The 16,480-nt window shown below is 40.9% G+C and overlaps 2 protein-coding genes across 7 annotated transcripts in view; one reads left to right on the top strand and one right to left on the bottom strand.

Moving 5' to 3' along the window:
- Positions 1 to 399, bottom strand: part of Pros1 (protein S) — an 80,555-nt gene extending 80,156 nt beyond the window's left edge. Inside the window, exon 1 of the mRNA NM_031086.2 lies at positions 240 to 399. Coding sequence (NP_112348.2) covers positions 240 to 315 — 76 coding nt within the window. The 5' untranslated portion in view covers positions 316 to 399. The remainder of the gene's footprint in view (positions 1 to 239) is intronic.
- A 13,633-nt stretch (positions 400 to 14,032) lies between these two features.
- The window catches only part of Arl13b (ARF like GTPase 13B), a 66,109-nt gene continuing 63,661 nt past the window's right edge, over positions 14,033 to 16,480 (top strand). For 4 of the 6 annotated variants that reach the window (XM_087576347.1, XM_087576346.1, XM_087576344.1 and 1 more), the window contains exon 1: positions 14,181 to 14,486. Coding sequence is in view for 2 of the 6 variants with exons in the window: in XM_087576343.1 (XP_087432469.1) it covers positions 14,428 to 14,486 (59 nt within the window). In the remaining 4 variants the exon portion in view is untranslated. The other 2 variants (XM_087576345.1, NM_001107101.1) reach the window with 2 other exon arrangements.

Below are 16,480 nucleotides of genomic sequence, written 5' to 3'. Positions count from 1 at the left end.
CCTGTGACACTGTGTGTCACCCAGGTTCTTGCATCAGTCCTGTGGACAATGATTCTCAAAGCAAGTCAAGCTTTGATCTTGTCCCACATTGACTCAGTCCGCCAGACCCAGGCTGCCACCACTCTCTGAGCCGCTGGGGGACTTACTGGAAACTTAGGAGGCAACAAGCCGCCTAGGAGAAAATCCTACCAGCTAGGGCACGTAAGGACAGAAGAAGACTGAAGATACGGATTACTTACAGTTTGTCTCTGAGACAGGGAGCACCAGGGCGAGGCAGGCCAGTAGCACCCGAAAGCGCACGCTCAGGACCCTCATTGCTGAGCGGGCGGCCGGGGGTCTGTGATGGCGCGGGGAGGACGGTGCCTGAGCTTGGCGGAGAGGAGCTGCGAGCCTGGGCTCTGCTCTCCCAACTCTGCTGCGGCCCAGCCCGAGCGGGCGGAGCAGTCAGGGGCGGAGGGGACCGCCCGCTCCCAGCCCCCAGCCCGAAGCGGCGACTGGGACATTTCCTGGAAGCTCTTCGTCGCTGAGGGTGGGGGGTGGGGGGAGGTTGGTAGCCGGAGGTGGGAGGGTGGGGAGGAGGAGGGCCGCGGGAGGGAGGTCCGAGGACATGGAAAGGAAAGCTTATCAGAGGTCCTTTGTCACTGTCCTCAGCCCTGCATCTTTTATTTCGTTTCTTTAGAAAGTGAAGTTTTCAGAGTGAAGAAAATCTCTCTCTCTCTCTCTCTCTCTCTCTCTCTCTCTCTCTCTCTCTCTCTCTCTCTCTCTCTCTCTCCTCTCTTCTCCTCTCCTCTCCTCTCCTCTCCTCTCATCTCCTCTTCCTCCCTCCCTCCTTCCCTCTCTCCTTCTCTCCCTTCCCCATTCCTCCTCTACCTACCCTCCCTTTCCTCTTCTCTCCAAGTCAAGAGATTGCCAGCCCAGAGGATTACAGGATGTCAACTTAAACTGAAGCCAACTTGGTCTTTAGGAAGAAGAATGCTCAAAACGGAAGTAATGGGAAGAAAGAAAATCGAATGATTTTATCACCTACAGTGTATTTGCTCCCAATAGCTTGTGTCAGCATTACCCTTTCTTTTTTTTTTTTTTTTTTTTTTGGTCAGGCATACACATGTAAACCACACTTTGGCTGCTACTAAAAGCTAAACTGCCTGGGTTGAAAACAGTGGTCTTAACACTGCTGTATAACTTTAAGAAAAGAGCTTACTTTGAAATGTAAATAAATAATAATATCCAATAAAATATATTTTAAGGGGCTGGGGATTTAGCTCAGTGGTAGAGCGCGGACCTAGGAAGCACAAGGCCCTGGGTTCGGTCCCCAGCTCCGAAAAAAATAAAGAACCCCCCCAAAATATATTTTAAATTGAAAAAAAAAAAAAAAAGAAAAGAGCTTACACTTTTAAACCCTAGTCATATCATCTGTAACAGAGATAACAGGTTTTCACAGCGTTGATGTGAGACTCTGTAGATGCTATATGAAGTTATAAGTTCATGTCAACTGGTAACACTCAAGACACATATAGTAGGGACCATGTTTTGCCCAATTAAAACATCAATTGATTTTTTTATGTGTGTGAATGAAACTTATTAGGCAGAGTCCTATTTTGGGATCATTTTTTCTTTTTCTTTTTTTTAATGATTTTGTGATCTAGCTGGATGCAAGATGACTAAGATTGGAGTCAGTATTATTTCTGCTAAGAACTATTTTGGGGGCTCTGGTGAGATGGCTCAGTGGTTAAGAGCACTGACTGTTCTTCCAGAGTTTTTGGGTTCAAATCCCCAGCAACCACATGGTGGCTCACAACCATCTGTAATGAGATCTGATACCCTTTTCTGGTGTGTCTGAAGACAGCTACAGTGTATTAATATATAATAAATAATTTTTTTAAAAAATAAAAATAATATTTATATGTTTAAAAAAAGGAATGTATTGGGGGAATTTCCATTCACTCAATAGGGGGAATGAAAACTTTTGTACTACCTTCCCTTCTGTGCTCTGTGCCTTGCTAAATTAATGTATGATATAAGAGGAGGAGATAACAATATTTAATCGCATACATATACAGGGGAATTTCACAAATTTATGAGATTCAAAGAGGCGGTCAGATGACTGAGACATATAGCAACTTAAGCTGAGGAAAAGGGATTTGAAGCTTACAGCTAAGGGGCCAGAGAAGAGAAGCCAAGAGGAGACAAGGAGTACAAATGTATGGTCAAAAGGGGTTGTTTGCCTTATTGTCTCTCAGGCAACAAAAGTTGTCTCTGGGTCTTGTTCTTTCTAGTATGATAGAAATGTTACTACTCAAAAAAAAAAAAATCTAGGAGTATAAATTTCTGTTGTACCTCGGATCTTTTTTAGAATTACTCTTAAAACATTTATTTTCATTCGAGTGAGTGAGCTTTGCCTGTGGATGTGCCGGTGAGGGCAGCTGAGGTGCCCAGGAACTGGGTTTATAGATGTTTTGTGCCACTGGGTGAGTAGTGGGGACCAAACCCAGGTCCTCTGAAAGAACAAATACTCAAACACTGAGCCCTCCTTTTAGTTCCTAAAGATCCAATCTTAGCTATTTCTCAAAGCTTCCTGTGTTAAGGGGCTTTGCCATCACCTGTGGTGGTGTTAGAGGTAAAAACACAAATACCTGGGATCTAAAGGAAGGTCACTGAGGGCAACTGAGGGTATGATCCTCTCTTCTCTCTCTCTCTCTCTCCCTCTCCCTCTGTGTGTGTGTCTGTCTGTCTGTCTCTGTCTCTGTCTCTCTGTCTCTGTCTCTGGATTAAGTTGCCAAGTAGCCAGTAACTATAAGCTAAGCAGCTGTTATAGGTTCTATCTTCTAGTATACATATTAACATGATATGTTGCACCATCGCAAGCCAAGGCCTACATTATAGAAACGACTAAAGCCATATATACATTTGGTCCATTGACATTTATCTTCAGTTTTTTTCTTTTTTTAAGTTTTTAAAAGATTTATTAATTTAATGTATATGAGTACACTGTAGCTGTCTTCAGACACACCAGAAGAGGAAATTGTATCCCACTACAGATAGTTGTGAGCCACCATGTGGTTGCTAGGAATTGAACTGAGGACCTCTGGAAGAGCAGTCAATGCTCTTAATGGCTGAGCCATTTCTCCAGTCCCATTTATTGGTTGATTGATTGATTTGTTTGTTTATTTATTTATTTATTTATTTATTTATTTATTTATTTATTTTTGTTCAATTAGGACTGAAAACTAACTGACACAATTTCATTTCCAAACCAGCGTGCTCATCCTTTAATTGAGGCAGTTGATGTGAATGAAGAGCCTACTATTTCTGCTGGATTTGATTTGCTTTGGTTCAAAATCTCCCAAATCCCACCAGCCTTCACTGAAAACATCTGCAAACTTGGGTTGCAGCCACAGATGAGATTCATCACTACAGCTTGAGCACCTTCTGTTCAACACCTACTGCTCCATTCTATGTGAGGCCCACAGAAACTCAGTGTCACATGCTGGGCCTTCTGGCTTCTGTCCTGACCCCTTCATCTTTCCACAAGGTCCACTACAATGGCAGGCTAACACTGCCATGATTATGAAGATGGTAGCACTCACCTATCCACATTCACATAATGATTTTAAACTGAAATATACATACATTATGTTAAAGTAGTAAACGTTGCCATATCATGTTCTAAATCCTTCGATCTACTAGAATAAGAACTATCCATAAGAACAGCCCCTCCCTTTAAAAACATTCTTTTCCTTAGAAGAGGAGGAAGGTTTGTAAGAGCCAGAGGGGTCAAAGGCACCATAAGAAAACCCACAGAATCAACTAATCTGGGTCCAAAGACTGACCTGCCAACTGGAGAACATGCATAGGACAGACATAGGCCTTTTGCACATATGTTACAGTTGTGCAGCTGGGTCTTTATGCGGGACCCCTAAAGTGGGAGCTGGGAATGTCTCTGCCTCTGTTACCTACCTCTGGTACTCTTTCCCCATACTGGGTTGCTTTGTCTAGCCTCAGCAAAAAAGGAGGAACCTAGTCTTACTGCAACTTGATATGCCATGGCCTGTTGAGGCTAGCTCTTTCCTGAAGAGAAGTGGAAGAGGAGTGCATTCTGCAGGGTGGCTGGGTTGTTGAGTGGGTAGTGACTGGGAGGAGAAGAGGGAGAGGGAACCAGTTGGGAATGTAAAATATATAAAATAAGAAAATAAATCCTCTTCCTTTTTGGATAAATCTAATCCCTTAAAACTGTTTCGATGGTATTAAACAAAAGAAGCTTTAAGTACTATATTTAATCTTCAATGTGTAAATGCATATATGCCACAGGTAATCAATGAACTGCTCCATTTGAGAATCTCTTCATTGCCTGAGGACAATTTTTAAGGATATTGTGAACTTTGAGGTTTTAAAATTTCTCACAGAGGGCAAAGTTTCTAAATTAAAAATTAACAGCATGTTGAACCATATCATCTCCCAAAGAGACAACAGAGAGATTATGAGACGGGAATATTAAAGAAACAGAGGCATTATCTGGGATAGGTTCAGCAGTGTCAGAGTAACTGTGGAATAACTGCCTCCATCACTGTAAAGTCAAACTTAAAGTGCTATCTGAAACGCTCAATGAGCAAATTGGAGACTACAGCTCTGGATAAACTAGTGGGTTTTAACCTTATACCTCCAGTTGCAATCAATATTGATATCTGGTTTCACCTTAGTATTAACACTCTGATGGATATTAGGCAGCTAAAATGTGACTTGTGTGTTCTTCTATATATACAAACATAACTTGTCAACATTTCAGCTCATTATCTAATCCTGTTATCATACCAAGTTATACATTGTTCTGTACAATCTTTTACTAATACAGATACTAATACATTCATTAACCATGTACTATCCTTTCTGAGGATACAATTTATGGGGGCAAGATTTATTTTAATGTGTGATTCTCTGGAATGTTTCCATAGATAGTCAAATGAACAATTCAAGTCTGGGAATTCTTCTGGTAGTATCAAAGGTGATCACGAAGTGACTATTGCATTTTGGTTGTTTTTTTGCTTGCTTGTTTCTTTGCAGTGTCAAGAGTTGAACTCTTTGACACACACGTAGTAGGAAAAATACTTCACTGAGCCTCACCACCAGACCTCTTTTTTTTTTCTTTCCTTCTATTTTCTTTTTCTTTCCTTCTTTTTTTTTGGGGGGGGGGTGCCACTTGGCTGTCTCTCCTTTTATTTTTTAAATTTTTTCCATCGTTATTAAATTGGGTATTTCTTTACATTTCAAATGTTATTCCCTTTCCCAGTTTACAGGCCAATATCCCCCTACCCCTTCTCCTCCCCTTCTATATGGGCTTCCCCTCACCATCCTCCCCCCATTACCGCCATCCTCCCAACAATCCTGTTCACCGGGGGTCCAGCCTTGGCAGGACCAAGGGCTTCCCCTTCCACTGGTGCTCTTACTAGGCTATTCATTGCTACCTATGCAGTTGGAGCCCAGGGTAAGTCCATGTATAGTCTTTGGGTAGTGGCTTAGTCCCTGGAAGCTCTGTTTGGTTGCCATTGTTGTTCATATGAGGTCTCAAGCCCCTTCAAGCTCTTTCAGCCATTTTTCTGATACCTTCAACTGGGGTCCCGTTTTCAGTTCAGTGGTTTGCTGCTGGCATTCGCCTATATATTTGCCATGTTCTGACTGTGTCTCTCAGGAGAGATTTACATCCGGTTCCTGTCAGCCTGCACTTCTTTGCTTCATCCATCTTATCTAGTTTGGTGGCTGTATATGTTTGGGCTACACATGGGGCAGGCTGTGAATGGGTGTTCCTTCTGCCTCTGTTCTAAACTTTGCCTCCATCTTCTCTCCCAAGAGAGGTATTCTTGTTCCCCTTTTAAAGAAGGAGTGAAGCATCGCATTTTGATCATCCTTCTTGAGTTTCATGTGTTCTGTACATTTAGGGTAATTTGAGCATTTGGGCTAATATCCACTTATCAATGAGTGCATATACCATGTGTGTTTTTCTGTGATTGGGTTACCTCTCTCAGGATGATATTTTCTAGTTCCATCCATTTGCCTATGAATTTCATAAAGTCGTTGTTTTTGATAGCTGAGTAATATTCCATTGTGTAGATGTACCACATTTTCTGGATCCATTCCTCTGTTGAAGGGCATCTGGGTTCTTTCCAGCTTCTGGCTATTATAAATAGGGCTGCTATGAACATAGTGGAGCACGTGTCTTTGATAAATGTTGAAGCATCTTTTGGGTATATGCTCAAGAGAGGTATAGCTGGATCCTCAGGCAGTTCAATGTCCAATTTTCTGAGGAACCTCCAGACTGATTTCCAGAATGGTTGTACCAGTCTGCAATCCCACCAACAATAGAGGAGTGTTCCTCTTTCTCCATATCCTCATCAGCATCTGCTGTCACTGGAGTTTTTGATCTTAGCCATTCTCACTGGTGTGAGGTGGAATTCAGGGTTGTTTTGATTTGCATTTCCCTTATGACTAAAGATGTTGAACATTTCTTTAGGTGTTTCTCAGCCATTTGACATTTCTCAGCTGGGAATTCTTTGTTTAGCTCTGAACCCCATTTTTTAATACGGTTATTTGTCTCCCTGTGGTCTAACTTCTTGAGTTCTTTGTATATTTTGGATATAAGGCCTCTATCTGTTGTAGGATTGGTAAAGATCTTTGCCCAATCTGTTGACTGCCATTTTGTCCTTACCACAGTGTCCTTTGCCTTACAGAAGCTTTGCAGTTTTATGAGATCCCATTTGTGATTCTTGATCTTAAAGCATAAGCCATTGGTGTTTCGTTCAGGAAATTTTCTCCAGTGCCCATGTGTTTGAGATTCTTTCTCACTTTTTCTTCTATTAGTTTGAGCATATCTGGTTTGATGTGGAGGTCCTTGATCCACTTGGACTTAAGCTTTGTACAGGGTGATAAGCATGGATCGATCTGCATTCTTCTACATGCTGACCTCCTGTTAAAACAGCACCATTTGCTGAAAATGCTATCTTTTTTCCATTGAATGGTTTTGGATCCTTTGTCAAAAATCAAGTGCCCATAGGTGTGTGGGTTCATTTCTGGGTCTTCAATTCTATTCCACTGGTCCATCTGCCTGTCTCTGTACCAATACCATGAAGTTTTTATCACTATTGCTTTGTAATACTTCTTGAGTTCAGGGATAGTGACTCCCCCAGATGTCCTTTTATTGTCGAAGATAGTTTTAGCTATCCTGGGTTTTTTGTTATTCCAGATGAATTTGAAAATTGTTCTGTCTAACTCTATGAAAAATTGGATTGGAATTTTGATGCGAATTGCATTGAATCTGTAGATTGCTTTTGGTAAAATGGCCATTTTTATTATATTAATCCTGCCAATCCATGAGCATGGGAGATCTTTCCATCTTCTCTAATCTTCTTCAAATTCTTTCTTCAGAGGCTTGAAGTTCTTATCCTACAGATCTTTCACTTGCTTGGTTACAATCACACCGAGGTATTTTATGTTATTTGGGACTATAATGAAGGGTGTCATTTTCCTAATTTTTTTCTCAGCTTGTTTCTCTTCTGTGTAGAGGAAGGCTACTGATTTATTCGAGTTAATTTTATACCCAGTCACTTTGCTGAAGGTGTTTATCAGCTTTAGTAGTTCTCTGGTGGAACTTTGGGATCACTTAAATATACTATCATATCATCTTCAAATAGTGATATTTTTACTTCTTCCTTTCCAATCTGGATAACTTTGATCTCCTTTTGTTCTCTGACTGCTCTGGCTAGGACTCCGAGAACTATATTGAATAAATAGGGAGAGAGTGGGCAGCCTTGTCTAGTCCCCGATTTTAGTGGGATTTCTTCAAGTTTCTCTCCATTTAGTTTAATGTTAGCTACTGGTTTGCTGTATATGCTTTTACTATATTTTGGTATGGGCCTTGAATTCTTGTTCTTTCCAGGACTTTTATCTTGAAGGGGCGTTGAATTTTGTCAAATGCTTTCTCAGCATTTAATGAAATGATCATGTGGTTTTTATCTTTCAGTTTGTTTATATATTTGATTATGTTGATGGTTTTCTGTATATTAAACCATCCCTGCATACTTGGGATGAAGTCTATCTGATCAGGATGGATGACTGTTTTAATGGGTTCTTGGATTCAGTCTGCAAGAATTTTAGTGAGTATTTTTGCATCGATATTCATAAGGGAAATTGGTCTGAGGTTCTCTTTCTTTGTTGGGTCTTTGTGTGGTTTGGGTATAAGACTAATTGTAGCTTCATAGAAGGAATTCAGTAGTGATCCATCTGTTTCAATTTTGTGGAATAGTTTGGATAGTATTGGTATGAGGTTTGGTATGTAGGTCTGATAGAATTCTGCACTGTACCCATCTGGACCTGGGCTCTTTTTGTTTGGGAGACTTTTAATGACTGCTTCTATTTATTTAGGAGTTATGTGGTTGTTTAAATGGTTTATCTGTTAATGATTTAACTTCGGTACCTGGTATCTGTCTAGGAAATTGTCCATTTCCTCCAGATTTTCAAGTTTTGTTGAATATAGGCTTTTGCAGTAGGATCTGATGATTTTTTGAATTTCCTCTGATTCTGTTGTTATGTCTCCCTTTCCATTTCTGATTTTGTTAATTTGGACACACTCTCTGTGTCCTCTGGTTAGTCTGGCTAAGGGTTTATCTATCTTGTTGATTTTCTCAAAGAACCAGCTTTTGTTCTGTTGATTCTTTGTATAGTCCTTTTTGTTTCTACTTGGTTGATTTCAGCTATGAGTTTGATTATTTCCTGCCTTCTACTCCTCCTGGGTATATTTGCGTCTTTTTGTTCTAGGGCTTTTAGGTGTGCTGTCAAGCTGCTCATACATGCTCTTTCCTGCTTCTTTTTGCAGGCACTCAGAGCTATCGGTTTTCCTCCCAGCACAGCTTTCGTTGTGTCCCATAAGTTTGGGTATGTTGTACCTTCATTTTCATTAACTTCTAAGAAGTTTTTAATTTCTTTATTTCTTCCTTGACAAGGTCATCATTGAGAAGAGCATTGTTCAACTTCCATGTATATGTGGTTGTTCTTTCCTTATTGTTATTGAAGACCAGCTTTTGCCCGGGGTGGTCTGATATGACGCATGGGATTATTTCTATCTTTTTGTTCAGGCCTGTTTTGTGCCCGATTATATGGTCAATTTTGAAGTAAGTACCATGAGGTGGTGAGAAGAAGGTATATCCTTTTGTTTTAGGATAGAATGTTCTGTAAATATTTGTTAAGTCCATTTGATTCATAAGTTCTGTTATTCTGTCTATGTCTCTGTGTAATTTCTGTTTCCATGATCTGTCCATTGATGAGAGTGGGGTGTTGAAATCACCTACTATTATTGTGTGAGGTACAATGTGTGCTTTGAGCTTCAGTAAGGTTTCTTTTACATATGTAGGTGCCCTTATATTTGGAGCATAGATATTTAGGATTGAGAGTTCATCTTGGTGGATTTTTCCTTTGATGAATATGAAGTGTCCTTCCTTATCTTTTTTGATGACTTTTGGTTGAAAATCGATTTTATTCGATATCAGAATGGCTACTCCAGCTTGCTTCTTCAGAACATTTGCTTGCTTTGTTTTCCAGCCTTTTACTCTGAGGTAGTGTCTGTTTTTGTCTCTCAGGTGTGTTTCCCATAGGCAGCAAAATTCTGGGTCCTCATTACGTATCCAATTTATTCATCTGTGATTTTTTATTGGGGAAATGAGTCCATTGATGTTGAGAGGTATTAAGGAATAGTGATTGTTGCTTTCTGTTACATTCGTGTTTGAATGTGAGATTATGTTTGTGTTCTTGTCTTCTCTTTGTTTTGTTGCAGAATGATTAGTTTCTTTCTTTTTCTAGGGTGTAGCTTGCCTCCTTGTGTTGGACTTTATCATTTATTATCCTTTGTAGGACTGGATTTGTAGAAAGGTATTGTGTAAATTTGGTTTTGTCATGGAATATCTTGGTTTCTCCACCTATGCTAATTGAGAGTTTTGCTGGATACAGTAACCTGGGCTGGAATTTGTGTTCTCTCAGGGTGTGTATGACATCTGTCCAGGATCTTCTGGTTTTCATAGTCTCTAAGGAGAAGTCTGGTGTGATTCTGATAGGTCTGCCTTTATATGTTACTTGACCTTTTTCCCTTACTGCTTTTAATATTCTTTCTTTGTTTTGTGCATTTGGTGTTTTGACTATTATGTGATGGGAGGAGTTTCTTTTCTGGTTCAGTCTATTTGGAGTTCTGTAGGCTTCTTTTATGTTTATGGGCATCTCTTTCTTTAGGTTAGGGAAGTTTTCTTCTATGATTTTGTTGAAGATATTTACTGGTCCTTTTAGCTGGGGGTCTTCATTCTCTTCTATACCTATTATCCTTAGGTTTGATCTTCTCATTGAGTCCTGGATTTCCTGTATGTTTTGGACCAGTAGCTTTTTCCGCTTTACATTATCTTTGACAGTTGAGTCAATGATTTCTATGGAATCTTCTGCTCCTGAGATTCTCACTTCTATCTCTTGTATTCTGTTGGTGATGTTTGTATCTAAGGCTCCTTGTCTCTTCCTTTGGTTTTGTATATCCAGTGTTGTTTCCCTTTGTGCTTTCTTTATTGTTTCTATTTCCATTTTCAATTCCTTTATCTGTTTGACTGTGTTTTCCTGGAATTCTTTCAGGGATTTTTATGTTTCCTCTCTAAGGGCTTCTACTTGTTTACTTGTGTTTTCCAGCATTTCTCTAAGGGAGTTCTTTATATCTTTCTTAAAGTCCTCCAATCACATGATCAAATTTGATTTTAAATCTAGATCTTGCTTTTCTGGTATGCTTGGATATTCAGTGTTTGCTTTGGTGGGAGAATTGGGCTCTGATGATGATGATGCCATGTAGTCTTGCTTTTTGTAGCTTTGGTTCCTGTTCTTGCCTCTTGCCCTCAGGTTGTCTCTGTGTTACCTTGTTTTGCTTTTTCTGACAGTGGCTTGACTGTCCTATAGGCCTGTGTGTCAGGAGTGGTGTAGATCTGTTTTTCCTCTTTTCTTTCAGCCAGTTATGGGGACAGAGTGTTCTGCTTTCAGGCGGGTTCCTGTGCACTGGCTTTCAGCTGTTCTTGTGGGCGGGAACCAGAAGGGCCTGCCCCTACTTCTCCTGGGTCTATGTGGGCAGGGTGCTCAGATGGTGCTAGTCCTTTTCCTCTAGAGTCAGAAATGGGGTCAGAGAGTAGTCTCCTCTGGTTTCCTAGGTGTGTCTGCCCCTTTGAAGTTTTAGCTCTCCCTACCATGGTATTTGGGTCCAGGGAGCTGTTTGACTGGGTCCAATCAGTCTAGACTGAAGGGCTCCTGCAACTCGGCTGCCCCTATCTTCCTGTGCCCAGAGGCCCTATAAAGTTTCTGGGCCAAGGATGTGGGCAAAGGTGGGTAGAAGTGGTGGTCTCTCCTGCCTTGCAGTCTCAGGATCGCCTACATGTCTGGGCCATAAGCTCTCTCTCCCATGGGATTTGGGAGCAGGAAGCTGTGGGCAGGGATAAGTGAGGTTCAGGTGCCAGCTTGAAAATCCTTCTTTTATCTTTATTTATAGCATCTCCATTTGCAGCTCTGGATACTCAGAAAATCTCTGTAGACAGAGCCGACCTCAGATTCACAGAGCTCACCAGCCTTCTTCTGCTTCTTGAGAGCTAAGATTTTTGCACTCATGACCTGAATCTCATTTTGGACAATAGCAGCAAGATAATTTTGTTCATTCACACTGGTAAAATAGTCACCAAATTTCAGTGATTTATTCTGAGTCTGCATGACTTTCCAGATACAGGTCCTCCATATGTTGGCATAACATGCTAACAGACTCTTACAACTACTTGCAAAGGAAGGAAGGGCAGAGCCCATTGCTGGGGCTTTTAGGTACTTTCATGGAATGTTGACATTCTACTTCCATTTAAATGACCACAGAGAGAGTTTCATGGTGTGCTTGATTCTAAAAAATTATACATAGCTGTTTTGTGTGTTTATAAAGAGAAAGGAACTAGAAAGGATTAGTATCAAGCCACTTCAGGCACTGGAAAACAGAGTCATGTTTAATAAATGATCAACTGTAGAAATCTATCACCCTCAGAATTGAAGAGCATTTGAGGTGGAGCTAGTGTGGAGTGCAGTTTTGAAACAAGTGGTATCAGATATGGTTCCTGAAATACTAAAAGATCACACACCTAGCAAGAGTGTGTCTTCTGTATCTTCAGGTACAGAAAGGAACAATTAAGTTTTCTAAGAGAGTATGTTTTTAAAAATGAAAGCAAAATGTTAGGGGCGGCTCTTAGAAACATGGGGAGAATTGTAGGGGAGAGAAGAAAAACCAAATAGCATACAACCATGAATGCAGAGGACAGACAGGAAAGGGTTTTAGAAGCATTAACTGCATGAAATGCATTAAGAGCTATAAAAGAGATGCTTCTTTCTCCACACTACCTGCCATCTCTTGTATGGTGTGGGAGCTTCTCTCTGGTTTCTGGTTTACCAGAATAATTTTTAAAAATCATTGAAAGAGTATCATGGGTGACCATTAAAATCATTGATCCCAATGGTAGGCTGTGCTGCAAAGAAAATGAATACATGACCCATGGGCATCCTTTATATGTGCTAAATAAACCTCAAAAAGGAGGGGAGGGGAGTAGAGGGAGAGGCAAAAACAGAGATAGAGAAGAGAGAAGAACTGGGAAGAGATAAGTTTCACCTAAATGTTTTTGCCATGGTTTGATGGGATAGAAACTCAATTGTAGACTGAATCAAAGAGTGGCCATCCACAGCAGAGCTTTGTAAAGTTGTTTCACTACAAGTTACAGAGAGTAGATGTGAGCACTGAGTGCACAGCCACCTCATGAAACTGACTGAGAGTTAAGGGAGACCCTTCTCCTTCCCTGACCTTCCATCCCATCCCATGGATGAGGAGATATGTGGCTATGGTGTAACATAAAGGCTTGTGAGGCAAGTGACAGTAACGTTAAAACCTGCCCTTGGTTATTGGAAATTGCCTTGAGCTTTATCTCTTTCACTATCTCAGTAACCTCATGAAAGGGCAGTTTTTTTTTTAATTCCCATTTTATAGAAGTGCTACAGAGATTCAGAATCAGCAAGCTCATGAATTAGAAAAGAACTACTTTAAAACTCCAATTAATCTTAGTACTAGACTATCATTTCCTTTAAATACTGTGATTTTCCAGTGCTCTCTTTACTTCTGCTGTGATTTGAAATGTCTTTTTAACTATCTCTCTCTCCATCTATCTATCTTTCTGTCTACCTTTTAGTCAGAAGTTGAATGGATAAAAGTGGCTGTATATGGTATTGCACCCATTTTTGGGAAAGAATTTGCCATTTTTCCTGAATAAATATATTTTAGTCATTAAATTCCTGTTTAAAAATAAAGCATTGTAAAACATTCACAATTTTTTCAAAAATCAAATGATTATAATTTTATATAGTTGAAACTCCCAGAAAAGCAAACAGTAAAACAACACTATTTGTTACTTTGAGTGGCAAGTGCACAATGTTTTTATCTTGTTCCTTTTCTGTTTGCACATTACTCCACAATCACATATTTCCTTTGTAATTGTAGCATCTTCATATAAGACATATAATTATCGTTCACATTTTTACATAATAGCTATCAGATCAAAATAGCTTTCTCACTTGAGACAACTTAACAAACGAGTTTTCCTCGTTTGTTTAATTTATAATTGCCTAGGCGTATTTTTCTTGAGTTCTTCAGCCTAAGTTGGCCTGAGCCCCAGAGGATCACCATCCTAACTACACAACAAAACAGAACAAAACAAAACAAAACACGCAGACCATTAGAGGTCTTTAGGTCTCATCTGAGGTACTGGAGATGAATAGGATACAGAAAGGTTGGCAGGCAACGCAGGCAATGCATTTTGATTGAATATAGACAGGGCTTGCATGAGATCTCTCAAGGAACCCTGGATTTATCTATAGACGCTGCGGTTGCCTAGTTACCAGAACCGTCTTCCGCGAGCCCCGCCTTGTTCCTCTAGACCACGCCCACTTCCTCTTTCCGCCCTTTGACAGGGGGCGGGGAGCAAGGAGTCTTCGGCCGATCAGAAGCCCCGGACGCAGGTTTTCAGCCTCTGATTGGAGAAGCTTGTGGTAGGCGGTTCCGAGGGCGGGCCTTCGGAGCTTCGGGGACGTCAGCACGTCGACGCGGGGGGTTTGTCTGGAGTCACACTAACGCCGCTCCGGTGTTCCTGAGCCTGTGTTCGGTCTGTCCCGGGGCGGCGGGCGGACACGGTTAGGGGCCGGACCCTGCGATCCGTCCCGGTCACCGCCCTCCCGGCCTGCCCTTTGTCTAGTCCATCCTAGGGGAGCGTGAGGACGTGGGGCCTCTGAGCCGGGCCCGGTAGCTTGGGGCCCATCCTGTCCCGAGACTCGGATGGGAGGTGGCGGGAGGAGAGACCTGGGATGTTCAATCTGATGGCCAACTGCTGCAACTTGTTCAAGCGGTGGCGGGAGCCTGTCAGGTAGGCTAGGGCGCGGGCCCGCTGCCCTGAGGGATGGGGACGACCGCGCTCCTGGGCCAGGCCGGGCGCCGCCTCTTCTCTAGGCATGGGAGGAGTTGGCCAGGTCTGGGGGATGCTGCCCTGGAGTGAGAGCTCATGGCTAGCCCCTCTCATACCTGCTTGACTAAGTTTTTATCTAAGGCTTATACGTGTGTTTTGAAGTGCTTTACATTTCTTAGGAAGATGCGTGTGTGAGCGTGTCTGTGTGGAGAGGGGAGGGAAGGAGATAATTATCCATTGTAGTTTTCTTCAAAGCCTTTTGTCGTGGAAAAGTTTTTGAAGAGAGGTGTGAAGTACATTTTTCCTAATAAACACACATCCTGTGGTAGCTCTCTCCATCTCATCTCTCTTGTACATATCTGAGAACACAACCGCACTCTATTTTATTTGGTTTTTTGGCTCTATTCCTTACTAATTATATGATTCGACCACATTTGGCCCATCTTCCTTATTTATTAGATGAGGATAATATCTGTGCCTAAGAAGTGTTGGATTCAATTAGAGCGTGTGAAGGGTAGTGTTTTCTTAGCTGTAAGTTAGCTGCCGTTTTCATGTACACTCTAGTATCACCTTCTAATTGAAAGGTCTCTTGTTTCACGTATCGTTTTTTGCATCAGTACATGTGTGAACATATTATTTGGTGGTTTATTCAGTAAGTACTGTCAAGAAACGTACCAGGCACTATGCTAGGATGGAGTCAGGGAAATGATGCTTCTGAATCCCAGAAGCCCAAACTGTAGAGTGTGTTTCTTCTGTTTATAACTATTGACTTTCCCTACTTATACCTTGGAGTTGGACCACAGTCAAAATCTAGGAAAGTGTTTTTTAAAAAACCCAAACTTCACAGACATATGTCATAAAGATGGGTAGGTCTTTAAAAAGTGCACCTGAAAAGCAACACTTAATGCATTTATAGGAAAATACATACCTATATTTGGAAAAGAAATGTGCTTTAAACAAAACTTGCAATCCTCCCCTCACCCCATTGCTCTGGCTTTGAATGTTTGAAGTGTAGGCGATAGAATCTCCTGAATTACCTGTGAGAACCGAAGGTGTGTTCCGCACTGCGTGTGCTGAGTGATTAACTTTAGTATTTTGTCTGATTTTATAGCTTCTACTCAGACTTGAAAACCATAGCATTTTCCCATTCACACTTTCCTCTGCTTACTTTTAACAAATTATTTTATAGGAGAGTATTGGAGCATGAGTATAATCCAATGATTTAAATTCATTGCAGTAGTCATTTTTCACAGTAATAACAACATAGTCTTTGAGCTTTGTTTAAAGAAAGGGAAGATGTACTGAATTTTAAGAACAAGAGGTAGCTGGAGTTTTCCTAGCAAAACCTCATTAAGATTCAGCCTTACAAGTCAGATGGATTGTCTTAAGAAGCAGCACTTGGTAACGTGCTAACTACATTGAGGCGCTGGAAGTGAAGGGATGTATGGACCTTGGGAGGTTTTGTAGTGCTCTTTAAAGAGCACTGGATGTTGAAATGGTAACTCTTGCAATACCACGTTAAGCGATACATCACTGTCTCCCCCTTCTCGGTTGTTAGATAATTTAAACCAGTGTAAGACTTGCATTATCTGTCATCTCATGCAACTCTAGCTTGTATCTTAATATATCTCTCAATTGTAAATAGCATGAGCGAGCTCTACAGTTATTTAAGATGAACTTAGCTTACGGCTAACTTCAGTGTCACTGCCTAATGCCAGATTCACAATGGTGGCTGAAGAGATGCTTACCAAATATTTTCTATAATTTGCTCATCTGTTACCAATAACTATGCTTACGTGAATAATCTTAGCCTGGGTTCTGTTTATTTTTTTTTGGAATAAAGGAGAAGCAGGTAAACTGGTTATAAAAATTAAAATGTTTTGCTTGTATGACTTACAATAATTCGTGAGAATTGCTTCCATTACAGTTAATGTTTCCTTTTATGTCTTTTAAGT

The sequence above is a fragment of the Rattus norvegicus genome, chromosome 11 (assembly GCF_021556685.1).
Source record: "Rattus norvegicus strain SHRSP/BbbUtx chromosome 11, alternate assembly SHRSP_T2T, whole genome shotgun sequence".
NCBI lineage: Eukaryota > Metazoa > Chordata > Mammalia > Rodentia > Muridae > Rattus > Rattus norvegicus.
This window is presented reverse-complemented; position numbering and strand designations above follow the sequence as displayed.